Source organism: Ctenopharyngodon idella, chromosome 8 (genome assembly GCF_019924925.1).
Source record: "Ctenopharyngodon idella isolate HZGC_01 chromosome 8, HZGC01, whole genome shotgun sequence".
NCBI lineage: Eukaryota > Metazoa > Chordata > Actinopteri > Cypriniformes > Xenocyprididae > Ctenopharyngodon > Ctenopharyngodon idella.
The window spans coordinates 19,771,895-19,785,623 of NC_067227.1; the positions used below are offsets into that span (position 1 = coordinate 19,771,895).

At 34.6% G+C, this 13,729-nt stretch overlaps 1 protein-coding gene across 5 annotated transcripts in view; it reads right to left on the reverse strand.

The window, feature by feature from the left end:
- The window catches only part of slc20a2 (solute carrier family 20 member 2), a 44,757-nt gene that overhangs the window by 12,569 nt on the left and 18,459 nt on the right, over positions 1-13,729 (reverse strand). For 4 of the 5 annotated variants that reach the window (XM_051901814.1, XM_051901813.1, XM_051901815.1 and 1 more), the window contains exons 5-9: positions 10,927-11,023; positions 10,578-10,697; positions 7,286-7,495; positions 6,564-7,173; positions 4,075-4,260 (exon numbers count right to left, since the gene is read on the reverse strand). In XM_051901814.1, the coding sequence (XP_051757774.1) occupies positions 4,075-4,260; positions 6,564-7,173; positions 7,286-7,495; positions 10,578-10,697; positions 10,927-11,023 (1,223 nt within the window). Of the gene's footprint in view, positions 1-4,070; positions 4,261-6,563; positions 7,174-7,285; positions 7,496-10,577; positions 10,698-10,926; positions 11,024-13,729 lie in introns of those variants that run through there. The other variant, XM_051901817.1, reaches the window with a different exon arrangement.

Here is a 13,729-nt window from a genome sequence, read left to right on the forward strand (position 1 = left end):
TGCGTTTCCATCTCCAAATTAGTCGCATTAACTCTTTTTCGCACAAATCAAAAACCACCTCAAGCAAGCGTAAAAACTTTTTTGCGAATTAAGGGTTTTTTCCCCCCGAAATTTGACGTTTCCATCACTCGTTTCTGATGCGATACTTCAAAATGCGCATAAAAACAGTGATGGAAACATAGCTATTTTCTGAACTGCATGAAACGAGTCTTCAGTAATTCCAGTATTAAATCCTGCATGAATCGATTTAGGTTTGTAACAAATTTGCTTAATGCCAGCATATGGTCTTCATTGGCTAGGTCCCTCAAACACTGTACATCAGCTTGTGGAAAGCTAATTGTGGTGAATTTTGATTCATCATGGGTTTTTCTGTTTTACCACCTGTATTGTTATGGTGGTTATCAATAAGTTATAAAGGGATAAAGCAGATTTTAGTACTTTAGTGGGATGGAATATTAACATTGCATCAGTTAATGAAATATATGTTTTTTTTTTACAGTAAGTTTAAGTCCCGCAAAACCTCAAATGTTGATACCGTATTTTTTACAGTGAAGTATTGGTGACCACAGCTGCCATTTTTAACGGTAAATTTAAGTCCCGTAAAACCTAAAAGGTTGCTACGGTATTTTTTTACGATAAAGTACTGGCAACCACAGCTGGTGGTTTTTAACTGCAAATTTAAGTCCCGTTGTATATTATGAGAAAATGAAAGTGGTTTTTTTTTTTATTTTTTACTTTGGATGCATGTAAACCTATTGTAGGAGACCTCCAAAACAAAATTAGGAACCTTTAAAATAGCATAATAGGGACACTTAAAAAAAACAAAAACAACTCCTTCCTGTCAACAAACATCAAAGCCAAAGAGCAACTGACAGATGCTGAGGTCATGTCGATTGTTATTTTTGTGAGCTATGCAAGGGAACAGGGCTGGGAACATGGCCACCTGATCCATACTCACTTAGATTGTCATGCAGGATTATAGAGTGACCCTTCAATGTGAAACCTCTACCATCACTAACACGTATTTTGATAAACTGCTAATTTGCGAGCAAATCAATATAATTTACAAATAATACGATTTCTATAAATAACACAATACTAACTTTTTAATAACAATCCTAATTTTTTTCCAATCCTTAACCTTTATGAATTTTCTTTTTTGTTAATGTTTGTTGTTACTATATATATATATATATATATATATATATATATATATATTTTTTTTTTTTTTTTTTTTTAAATTGGCAACGCTATATTAATGCTACATATTTAACAACCATGCAGCATTTTTCTGGGAAGTTGTAGTTCCATGTAAATCAATAGGATTTTTTAACAATAAAATTCCAGCCACTTAAAATATTAGAGAGAAAAAGGCGGAAAAATTGTTACTTTAACTTCTAATATCAGATACTTTGATTTGTAAATAAACAGTGTGCCATGAAATGATCCAGGTTTAATTGCATCTAAGGCAGTGTTACTTTAGTATTACTGAGATATTATTATATTTTCTTTTTTAATTAGTTTTTATTTTAGTTAAAATTTTAGTTTATTAGTTTTTTTTTTTTTTTTTTTTTTATATGTCCAAATAGTTTTTATAATATATATTTTTTATTTCAGTATTTTTTGGTACATTAGCTAAATGAAAATGAGAAATATTTCCTTGGCAACTAGCTGAAATAAAATAAGTTTGTTTATAAAGTTACAGTTTATAAAACTTATTTTATTTCAAGTAACAAAAATGTTTTTTTTTTTTTATGGTTTCAGTTTTAGTTAACAATAATAATAATAACCCTGACCTAAGGAAAAATGTAAGTGAAGATGGATGACATATTGACGGTAAAAAAAAGTCATGTTCAGGGTTCACAGCCTGAGTGTAGTGACATTAATATAATTTCTAAATTTAATATTTTAAACATATACACTGTTTTGGAGCTTAGATGTTATTTAAGTCATGTCAACAGAAAAATATTATTAAATTAAAATAATTGGCCTAGTTTAAAGGCTTACTTAAAATAATCATCTTTGGTTTTGGTTTTCGGCAGAGTGTTTCGATCAAGTTACATTTCAGTGTACAGTAGGGCTGGGTATTGACACAAATTCCAAAAATTCGATTCGATTTCGATTCACAAGCTTGCAATTCGATTCAATTCTGATTAAATTCGACTCGATTCAATATCGATTATTTTAGATATATATAAGTAACAATAGCTACATGCCAAATTTTCTCAAGGAAAAAAAAAAAATCTCTCAACTAATGCTGTAAGCTATACATGGGAATCAGTTCTACATTACTATAATATCAAAGGTTAAAATTACCTGATTTGTATACAAACACCTAAATTAGTGGAAGTTATCCTTAAATCAGTAAAAGTTTTTATAATAATAAAGTTAAAATACTAACTTTACAATTATGTAATTATATTTCTACTCCAATTCGTTTTTTGAAATACATTACTTAAATGGTGGCTGTTATAAAACTTGACGGATTTATTCAAACATGCATTAAATATTGAAGAACATTATAAATTATAACGAATGTGTAATATGGTGCATATATTTAGCAAAATGCTATTCTCTAGAGTTCAGTTTTATAGCTGACGAGTTATGGTCACTGAATATGGTTTTTCTGAGGTAAATGTGACGTTACGTGACATTGCTTACAAGCTGTTTTATTGACGTCTTTCGCATTTGAATCACTGATTGAGCTATTCCATGAGACAGAATACGGATTTCGGTAAGTTGTACTGTATCTTTCAACATACCTTTGGGTGTTCATTCATGTTTATTTCGCGCTGTAACTGGTATTAAAGCTGAGGAGATGATCAGTTCACGCGCTTCGTGTTGCCGCCTCTCTTGATCTGAGGCTACAGCCATCTGTTACGCCACATTAAACAGCGCCAAAACGGTTATTTTTTTGAATTTCAGAATAAAATGGACAGAATTTGAAATCTGAGACTTTGTTTCATATCAAAAGTAACAAAGCACAAAGCTTATTGCCATTTATTGGATTTACAATGTTCTATTCATTCATCAACTGAAAACAGACTAGACTAATCAATTCTTGGGATTTAAGAATCGATATCGGTTCGTAAAAATGAGAATCAATTAAAATCGAGAAATCAATATTTTTTACCCAGCCCTAGTGTATAGTAATCACAATTTCTTAACAAGCATCCTTATAAAAATTATCTGCAGCTCATTTTCTCAGAACAATGATGAGACTTCTTTTTATAGGGTGAAATCTTTTGTTCTTATTATCAACTTGAGCTCATTTGTTTTTGACAGTTTGTCTTGTTACTAAGAGAACGCAAGGTCGCTGAGGCCATGTGCACAAGTGTCTTGCTAAATTTAGCAAACCCAGGCAGTTCTGAGCGGAGGGTGCAAAACAGTGACTGGCCTCTTTAAACTGCCTTTATTCTAAAGTGTGTTAAAAATGTAAATTACGGTCATTCTGAGGTGAATTTTAAACGGATTTGTGGTGGCAACACAAAGAGGGATTGAGGGCAAGTACCCAAACGAGAGAGAAGAAAAGCCGATATACAGAACTAATCTAGCAAGATTTCAATATCAGATAAACTGTTGTGACCCTGCAGCTAAAGCACATGCTCCGTTTCTGTAGACTACGATTACACCTTCAGCACTGCTTTAGGACCAAGAGGAAGGTTTTAGTTCTGTCAGATTTTTACACCAAAACTGGTCCTCCATTTCTGCTATTTTCCAGTTGCTACAGGAAAAGATAGACAGCTTTTGTATAGTCAGAAATAAATAAACATGGAAAAATGGTGTGTTTTTGACATGGGTTAACCGTAGGAGGCCACTTATATTAAGCCTGCTGTACACTGTGCAGTTTTTCTGTCCATTCTAATTAGAGTAGATTATACATGAAATGAACCCAGAGAGAACCTGGGTGACATTCCAAAATGGAAAAATTATGGCCAAAATCGCACAGTGTGCACTGGGCTTAAGAAGACTTCTTACACTGCTGGATTAATCACCACATCTGCATGCAACAGAAGCACACACATCAACCATCATGCACAGACGTCATGCACTCGGCCAAAATGCTGATCTCACCTGGAGGGGGTGATTGGAGTGAGGTCTTTGCCCATCGTTTGAATTACACGGCGACCCCAAACCCACAATCCAGCACAGATTCCCAAGCCGCCATAGAGCAGCAGCCAGACCGGTGTGGCCGCTTCCTGCATCACCCCACCCTGGTCGTATATCATCCACAGGGCCACCAAAGGACCAATTGCATTACTGCAGAAAAGACAAAACAAACAGAGGAAAATTACTACAACAAGGATACAAATTGTAAGGAGATCAAGCCATGTGGTCTTTAAATCAGCATATTACTTTAACTCTGCCACAAAATTTATCTTGATTACGAAATGAGAACTTTTTTTTAACAAGTACACTACTACTGTTCAAAAGTTTGGGTAAGTTTTTTTTTTAATGTTTCTGAAAGAAAACTCTCACCAAGGCTGCATTTATTTAATCCAAAATACAGTAAAAAGTTAGTAAAAATAGAGTAGAAAGATCAAAAGAACAGCATTTATTTGAAATAGAAATCTTTTGTAACATCATTACTGTCACTTTTGATAGATTTAAAGGGTTGGTTCACCCAAAAATGAAAATTCTGTCATTTATTACTCACCCTTATGTTGTTCCACACCTGCAAGACCTTCGTTCATCTTTGGAACACAAATTAAGATATTTTGATGAAATCCGAGCGCTCTCGGACTCCTCAATAGATAATTTAACCATCACTTTCAAGTTCCAGAAAGGTACTAAAGACAGTTAAAATAGTCAACGTGACTACAGTGGTTCAACCTTCATTTTACGAAGCGACGAGAATACTTTCTGTGCGCAAAAACAAAACAAAAATAATGACTTTTTTCAACAATATCTTCTGTGTCATTCTCCTACGCTTTTTACGTCCAGTGTCTCCTATGCTTTTTAAATCCGGCTCAGTACTGGCAGTACTGACCCTTCACAACCCAAAGCAAGTAAAAAACATATATTCACATATTCAAGAAGTGCAGTACAAAGTTTATAATACCCATACACATATTCCATCAGTACAATAAATCCAAACATAGCAAATGAACACAAATATACAAAGCATTTACAAATTCATAACTACTCAGTCCCTTCAGCATACTTTTACGAATTACCCTTTAACGTGTTGGAAGTTTTTTAGCTTGGATCATCAAAGTCTTTTAGGAATGCCCGTGGAGCGTTTGTATAGTCCATAACTTGAATCGTATCCAGTTCAAAATAAAGAAATAAAACCCACCCCTAAATACAAATAAATTAAATATAATTAGCACAAAAACAAAATAACAATCGAATTTACAAAATCCCATAAAAATAAACAATAGCAAAAGAGAGTTAAACTTACACTTCCCCTAGCACGACTGGTTTACCGTCAGTCTCCGTTTACATCAGGATAGGTGCACAATGTCTCTCTGTACACGGCTTCAACAAGCGTTTCAAACATTCCATACACAAGCGGGAGATTCAAATAGTCCATACACAGCGGGAGAGCGAAACATCAACGAGAGTAATTGAACTGCCATGTGAAACGCAAAGGTGTCTCCTGACACCGGACTTTTTCTTTTTCCGCTGTGGAGATGACGTCACTCATCTAGTAGCTCGTTATTTAAAGGGAACAACCTTTAAAGTTCATCAAATGAAGTTCGCTACATCATGTTGACAGTTTTAACGATGTCTTTAGTACTTTTCTGGACCTTAAAAGTGGTTGATAAATTGCTGTCAGACAGCGCTCAGATTTCATCAAAATATCTTAATTTGCGTTCTGAAGATGAATGAAGGTCTTATTGGTTTGGAACGACATGAGGGTGAGTAATAAATGACAGAAATTTTCATTTTTTGGGTGAACTAACCCTTTAATGTGTCTATTACTTCAATGTCTTGTACAGCATCTTAAATATTTTGTGCTAGCAGAAGTGGTCATTTTTTTATAAATTAATTTGCCCCCCTAAAACTAGTGATAATTTCAAATAATTTGAATGCACAAATAAATATAATTACTATAAAATATTAATAAAAAACTATTGTTAACACATTTTTATTTTTGTGATTTTTCTAAGGTGGAGAAGTGACAGGAAATGATAGGGAGAATTTTGTTTAAACTTAACACTAAATAAAAACACAACAATCAAATTGTCACCAATAAAACCAATATAAAGATTTCAACCATTTAAGGCATTAAGCAGCTGAAGTTAGCCTAAACTCATGGCCACGTCTCACATCTTAACAGTCTGGATATGTGCCAAATCATCTGTAGAGCCGTGAACTAGATCTGTGGCATTCAACTGAGGGCTTGTTCTCAGGACACACTAATGCTGTGGAATGTGAAGAAACGATGCAAATAGTACAGTAGGTCTTATTCTGACCTCGCTAATCTCACACTAAAAAGCAAAAATACTAAAAAGAAAATACTAAAGTTTCTCAAAAGCATACTGAAACATAAGAAATACCTGTAGTAGGAAAAAGAATCTTGGTCTTGAAACCTATAAATACTTCAAGTGGCATACCTGACATCGTTCCCCCCATGAGCAAACGATCCAAAACAGGCGGTGAGGATTTGCAGGAAGTGGAAGAGCAGGTAGACTTGAGGCTTATCCTTCTCCTCCTTGTCCTCATCAACACAGTCCTCCAGCACACCTTCAGCAGGGACCCGGGGCTCCCTTTTATCTGCTGCCAACTTCACATCCACATCGCCTTCCTCTGCTTCAATCTCGGCCTCCGCAACCGCGTTACAGTAGCTGGAGTAGCTGTCATAGCGCAATCGCTTCTTCGAATAGAAGACGCTGTCGCCCACTAGCTTCTCGCTATCCTCTGGAGGAGGGGCGCTGGACTCCGACCGCATCAGGGGCTGCACCGGCATGCCACAGATGGCTGCTGTGTAGCATGTGTAGCTGTTGTTGCGGCGAAGGTGACGGTAGTTGTTGTCGGGACGCGAGCCACTGCGCTCATCCTCCAGGCGGCCCAGGTGGATCTTGTGTAGGAGGTCCTTGTAAAGACCAGAGTCCTTGTGAACCGTGTGATAGACTTGGCCGTCGCTGCGCATGTGTCCGTCAAAGCTGAATCCCCCATTGGACACGGGTGACTTGAGGCAGCCGTTCGTCATGGAGTTGGTACGACCTGACATAAAAAAAATAAAAAAAACGAAATAAACAAACATATAAGGTCAGCGTAGGACATTTTAGTCAAATGGAACCCATTAAAAACAAGATAACCATGTCCTTTTACGTACCATAGACTCTGCCGTTGGGCAGGACGGTGCCTCCATTAGCCAGGCTGTTCAGCTCCCCTGTCGACTCCTCTGTCAAGGGCAGCACTGCATCGTTGCTGTTTTTCGCACCTGGAAGCTCTTTAAACACAGGAGCTTCCTCTTCCTCCTCCGGAATTTTATCCAAACTCTCATCAGAGATGCGGGAAAGAGCATGTGCTTTCTTCAGGCGACCTGTTTGGCAGAAAAAGGTAGGAAATCATTGATAAGAAAGGTATCAAAATTAGGTATCAAAAATAGGAATGCACAATATATTGGTACCAAATTGGTTAATGCCCAATGTTTTTTTAATGATCGTATCCGTATCCATATTGGATATTTAATTTTGCTTGATCATTTCTTTTTTTTTTTTTTTTTACATTACCTTTGTAATCATTTAACACTGTAAACACTGATTGTAATCAATTACAGTATTTTCCAGGATACAAGTTGTGTTTATAATCTGAAACATGCTGCAACATATATTTCAAAGCAACTTATAAAATGCACGTCAAGCACGCAAAACATGAGCAAAGTGCACACATTCAGAGTGTGCATACAAGCTTATTTGTATAGCGCACGTCCCAAACACTGGTAGTTGCAGTTTTGCTTTAAATAATTTGTTTAGGCTTGTCATTTATAATAAATGTTGATTATAATGAATGTCTCATTTATTTGTTTAATACTTATATATTTTTATTCCTTTTCTGTTCTGAATACCATTAAACATTCAGAATTAAAATGTATATAGTTTTCATAATGTTTGTAAACACTTTGTTTTATTTACCAGTATTTTACATTATTTCTGAATGTAATGATAAAATGTGGAGTATACACCAATGTATGTGGGTTTTTTTTCTCTCAACAATGCAATTTTAACAGGGTGTGACTTATAGTCAGACGTAACTTATTTTCCAGAAAATACGGTCATCTTTAAAGGGTTAGTTCACCCAAAAATGAAAATTATGTCATTTATTACTCACCCTCATGTCGTTCTACACCCGTAAGACCTTCGTTCATCTTCAGAACACAAATTAAGATATTGTTGATGAAATCCGACGGCTCAGTGAGGCCTCTATTGAGAGCAAAGCCACTGATCCTCTCAAGATCCATAAAGGTACTAAAAACATATTTAAAACAGTTCATGTGAGTTCAGTAGTTCTACCTTAATATTATAAAGCGACGAGAATATTTTTTGTGTGCCAAAAAAACAAAATAACAACTTTTCAACAATATCTCGTGATGGCCGATTTCAAAACACTGCTTCATGAAGCTTCTGAGCTTTATGAATCTTTTGTTTCGAATTAGTGATTTGGATCTCCTATCAAACGGCTAAACTTTTGAAATCACGTGATTTTAGCTCTCCGAACCACTGATTTGATTTGAAGCTCCGAAGCAGTGTTTTGAAATCGGCCATCACGAAATATTGTTGAAAAGTCGTTATTTTTATTTTTTTTCGGCGCACAAAAAGCATTCTCGTTGTTTTATAATATTAAGGTGGAACCACTGTACTCACGTGAACTGGTTTAAATATGTTTTTAGTACCTTTATGGATCTTGAGAGGTTCAGTGGCTTTGCTTTCGATAGAGGCCTCACTGAGCCATCGGATTTAATCAAAAATATCTTAATTTGTGTTCCGAAGATGAACTAAGGTCTTACGGGTTTAGAACGACATGAGGGTGAGTAATAATTGACATTATTTTCATTTTTGGGTGAACTAACCCTTTAAAACATTTTTTTTTTTCATACTGAACATTATAATGTTGCATTTAAAAATATTTATTTTAGTTTTAATGTTTTATTTCAAATGTGCACCACCATTCAAATGTTTGGGGTCGGCAAGATTAATATTATAACAAAAATATTACTACGATTTAAAACAACTGTTTTCTATTTTAATATATTTAAAAATGTATATCCTGAGATATCGAAGGTGAATTTTCAGCAGCCATTAGTTCAGTCTTCAATGTCACATGATCCTTCAGAAATCGTTGCTGATTTGATGCTCAAGAAACATTTGTTATAATTATCATTTTGTTGAAAACAGATTGTGCTGCTTAATATTTTTATGGAAACCATGATACATTTTTTTCAGGATTCTTTGATCTTTAAAAAGTGATACTTATAAGGACACTTATAATGTTACAACAGATTTCTATATCAAATAAATGCTGTTCTTTTGAACTTTCTATTCATCAATTTAATGCATCCTTGTTGAATAAAAGTTAATTTCTTTTATTAATACATAATTAATAAAAGATTTTAATTAATAGAGCCATCATTTTATTATCAGTGCATCCCTAATCAAAAGAAATGTTCTTTGCTGAACAGAGGGGGGATTGGGGGATGAACTGGTGAAAAGCTGAAAATTAAAAGCAGCATTTACAAGATTACAGTGAAAACAACAATCAAGCAAACAATCACTAATAAACATGGATAATCCATGCGTGAAAAACTGTGATATCGGTATGATTACCACTGGCCCTTTTAAATTGAGCAGTGATAATGAACAACAAGCACTTTAAATTAGTGCCTCTCATATTTAATGCTAATTTGACCTTTACTAATAGAATTGATCCTTCTCAAAAGCTTAAGAGCCAATAAATAAATAAATCAGATTTTTACAATATCTCACATGGGAAACCGCACTATGAAATAGATCCTTGATCTGAAAACAAATTCAATAAAGCATGCAACAATTCAACAACACGTTGATCCGTGAGTGAAAGCAGTGCTTTAACATATAATTTCATTAGTGATTCATTTCATTAAGGCACTTCTCTCAATCAAAACATGTGGGCAGCCAATCTTGCATTGAAAAAGGTACAGCGACTGCACAACGTCCGTGTGACTCATCTGAAAAAAATGGCGATGTTCTCAAATAAACAGCTTCAGTTTATTTGCTTTTCATTTCTCTCAGCATCAGTCAAACACAACATGGGCCCACAAGCCAGAGCCAACAAAAGATAGTCTTTACATTACAGAGCGCCCCAGCAGAGCAGCAGATGTTAGGCAAATCCTTCCCCTCATGCTGAGTCACATCTTTGACTTTTTCCAAAGCTAGATTAGAAATAACATCTAACTTAATGGCCAGATGTCAAGTGCACAAACAATTTCTGCAAATGTAGTTAGTATACAATCACAATTGTCCTCAGACAATTGATTCCTAATCAGAAAAAGAAATAGAACATTTAGGGCAAATGGTACAGAGATCTAAGACAGACATTAAAAACACCTAAAACCACTAGTCTGCGGGAGGGAAAAGGACAGTACGTACTTGCTATTTTCCTTCTCATCCAGGGGCAAACAAAAAACCAGACCACACCGGCGCATACCACAGCACCAGCCAAGGTAATGAGGGCAATAGCCCAGACGGGGAGCATCTCCAAGCCCAGTACTGCACAATAAAGAAAGAGCGTGACACGGTCACACACATAATTAAAGTTTGCTGTGAGATTTAAAAACAATCAAGTGAATACATTTTAAAAGTAAAGGCATTTATATGCAAAGCTGTATCAAAACAATGTGGCCTATTCAATGACACTTATTCAGTGACAACAAACAAACTCAAGGCAGATCAAGGACGTCTCTTGGGTGAATGTGCTATCATTTCAAGACTGGCTTACAGGGAGCTCCAGTGTACATGATGGAGAAGGTGTTGATTCCGATGGTCGAAGCGTAGAAGAGGGGCAAAGCGCGGAGACCATTGGGAACAGGGTCATCCTGTAATGGACAGATCGCAGAAAGAACATCAACTCTGAATAAAACCACAAAGACTTCAGGAATAAGGACAAAACATTTCCAATTTTACATTTATTGCTCATTTCTTTTGTTTATTAAAGTCACTGTGTGATTCTTTAATAAAAGTAGTTGCAATGTTTTGTAGCTTAAAAGAACAAATAAGTTGTTTTAGTATTTTTTATTTAGCATTATAGTATTATTTATTATTTTGAATGAGCTTTTATTTTTAAATATTTAGTTCTCACTTTAATTTTATGTAATTTTGTCATTATTAGTATTTGTTCTATTTAGCTTTTGTTCAATTAATTTTTATTTCTAGTAATTTTAGTATTTCAGTTTAAACTTATTTTAGTTAGTTGCTAAGTCAACATTTATAATTTTCATTTTTAAGTTTTTTTTTTTGTATCTAATATTTATATTTTATTTTATTTCAGCTTTAATTCAATTAGTTATTTCAATTAGTTTTAGTTAAAAATAACACAGATTTAAATACGGTCTTAAAGGGATAGTTAACCCAGAAAATGAATATTCAACCCTGTTTTATTTGAAACACAAAATGAGACATTAGGCAGAATGTCCAAGCTGTTCTTTTCCATAAAATGAAGATGAAGCTTGGGTTAATCATCAAAACGGGGAAAAAAAAAGAAAAAAGAAAAAAAAAACGTTGTCTATTTCAGAGCAGAACATTTTCAGTTATAGCTGCACGATTCTGGATAAATTGAGAATCACTTTTTTTGTTGTTTGTTTAAAATAGAGATCACAGTTCTCCCAAGACTCAGAATAGACAACTAAACAAAATAACATGTAATTAAACAACACATAAAAAGAAAAAAAATATTGTTTTGAATGAATGATTCAATTACTTTCTCATAAAAGACTTCACTTGTTTACTGGATGAATCAGCATGTTTGAACAAATCTCTTGAATGAATGATTCAATGGCAAATACATTTTTTTTTAACAGTCACTTGTCGCCAACTACTTTGTAAATAATACAATTCTTATTACTTTCAAAAGGTGATTTTGATCGCTACCATAGACATCAGTGTTTATATATGAACTATAAACTTTTTATCCCAGTACTTCTGTGATAATTTGAATTATTGTAACACAGATATAATGATACTATGTGGTTGAAAAGACTGCTTGTTTATAAGTTTCTTACCTATACAACACCTGCTCTCTCTGGCTCAGTGGCAGCGCCAACGCAGATTTGAATGTTCACTGTGATTGCACTTGTCAAAGGTTTAACAGACATAGCCGAATCATCGTCATTTAGGAATAAGAACGCATGGGTGTTTGAATCGAGATCTTTTACTGATTAATCATGTAGCTCTATTTTCAGTATAAATTAAATGTAAAAAAAAAAAAAACTTATGGCTTCAGAAAGCGTTGAATATAGCACACACGTAGTATGGACAGCTTTTATGATTTTGGTTATTATCTTATGAATTTTCTTGTCTTTTTGGAGCTTGGTGTTACAGTGTATCACATTTTACTTGCATTATACAGAAAATAGCTGCTTGTACATTCTACTAAGCATCTCCTTTTATTTTTCACAGAAGTAGAAAGTCACACAGAACAGGCTGATGAGCAAAAGAAGAATTTTCATTTTTAGGTGATCTGTTCCTTTAAACCACTGTGCTTATGTGGCCACAGGTAAGAATGCATTTCCTAGCTCCTAACTCTTTAAGGCTTAAATATTTAAGTGTTTACAGAAGCAGAGCCTACACCAGGCACACATTTAAAAGATGAACTGCTGTCGACTGCAAAGCAGTTGCTGTGACATCGCAGATGAGCTATTGTCAAAGCAAAGCAATCTAAACAGCCACAGGCAGTTACTTGGAAATATAGCTGAATGCACATTAATCAGTAAATATAATGAAAACATGTGAGGTCTAACAAGGACTCGTTATGGACCGGTATATAACACTGAAGTAGGCTGCATGATACTGAAGAAAAATTTGATTTTTTTGCAATAACTTAATGTGATATTCGAAATGAGATACAATAATGCTTTAAGTGTGTAAAATAAATTTAAATTATATTTAAAAACTGAAATCGATATAACCAACATACATTTTTCACATTCTTTCGTGAGAAGAAAGCATCCCTACAACTTCAGTGTAAACCAGGGGGTTTAGGTAGTCCTACATTAGCTTTAACAGAAACTGAAATGTAAAAAATAAAAACACTGCTTTGTCTTTACTGTATAAATTAAATATATACTGATTCTTATTAAAGCTTCAAAAAGTTATTCAGTCAAGAGCAGCGAGATTTTCTCTTTGTCTTTTGTTGTTTGATTAACATTAATCACAAAGAACGCTGCACGAATCCAATATGTTGTTACATGCATTATTTCTTTCCCAACTGTTTAATCCACAGACATAACTGACTGTGTTTACATGAATACTCACCAAGACAGGCATTTTGAAATAATTTTGTTTGTATTTGGCCGTATAACTGAATACAGGATCACGCGCTGTCCGAGAGGCAGCTTCCTACGCGCGCGAGTGCTTTTAATAACATTAAGCATGTCACACGTATGTAACAGTCCAGTCTACTCTCTGCATCAACCCAAAACTTGGACTTTTTGTTATCTTCTGGAGTATTAAAATCATGCAGTTATCACAAGCCATTGTGTACATTCGTGATATTTCGATATATCTCTTAGCCCTACTCTGAAGGA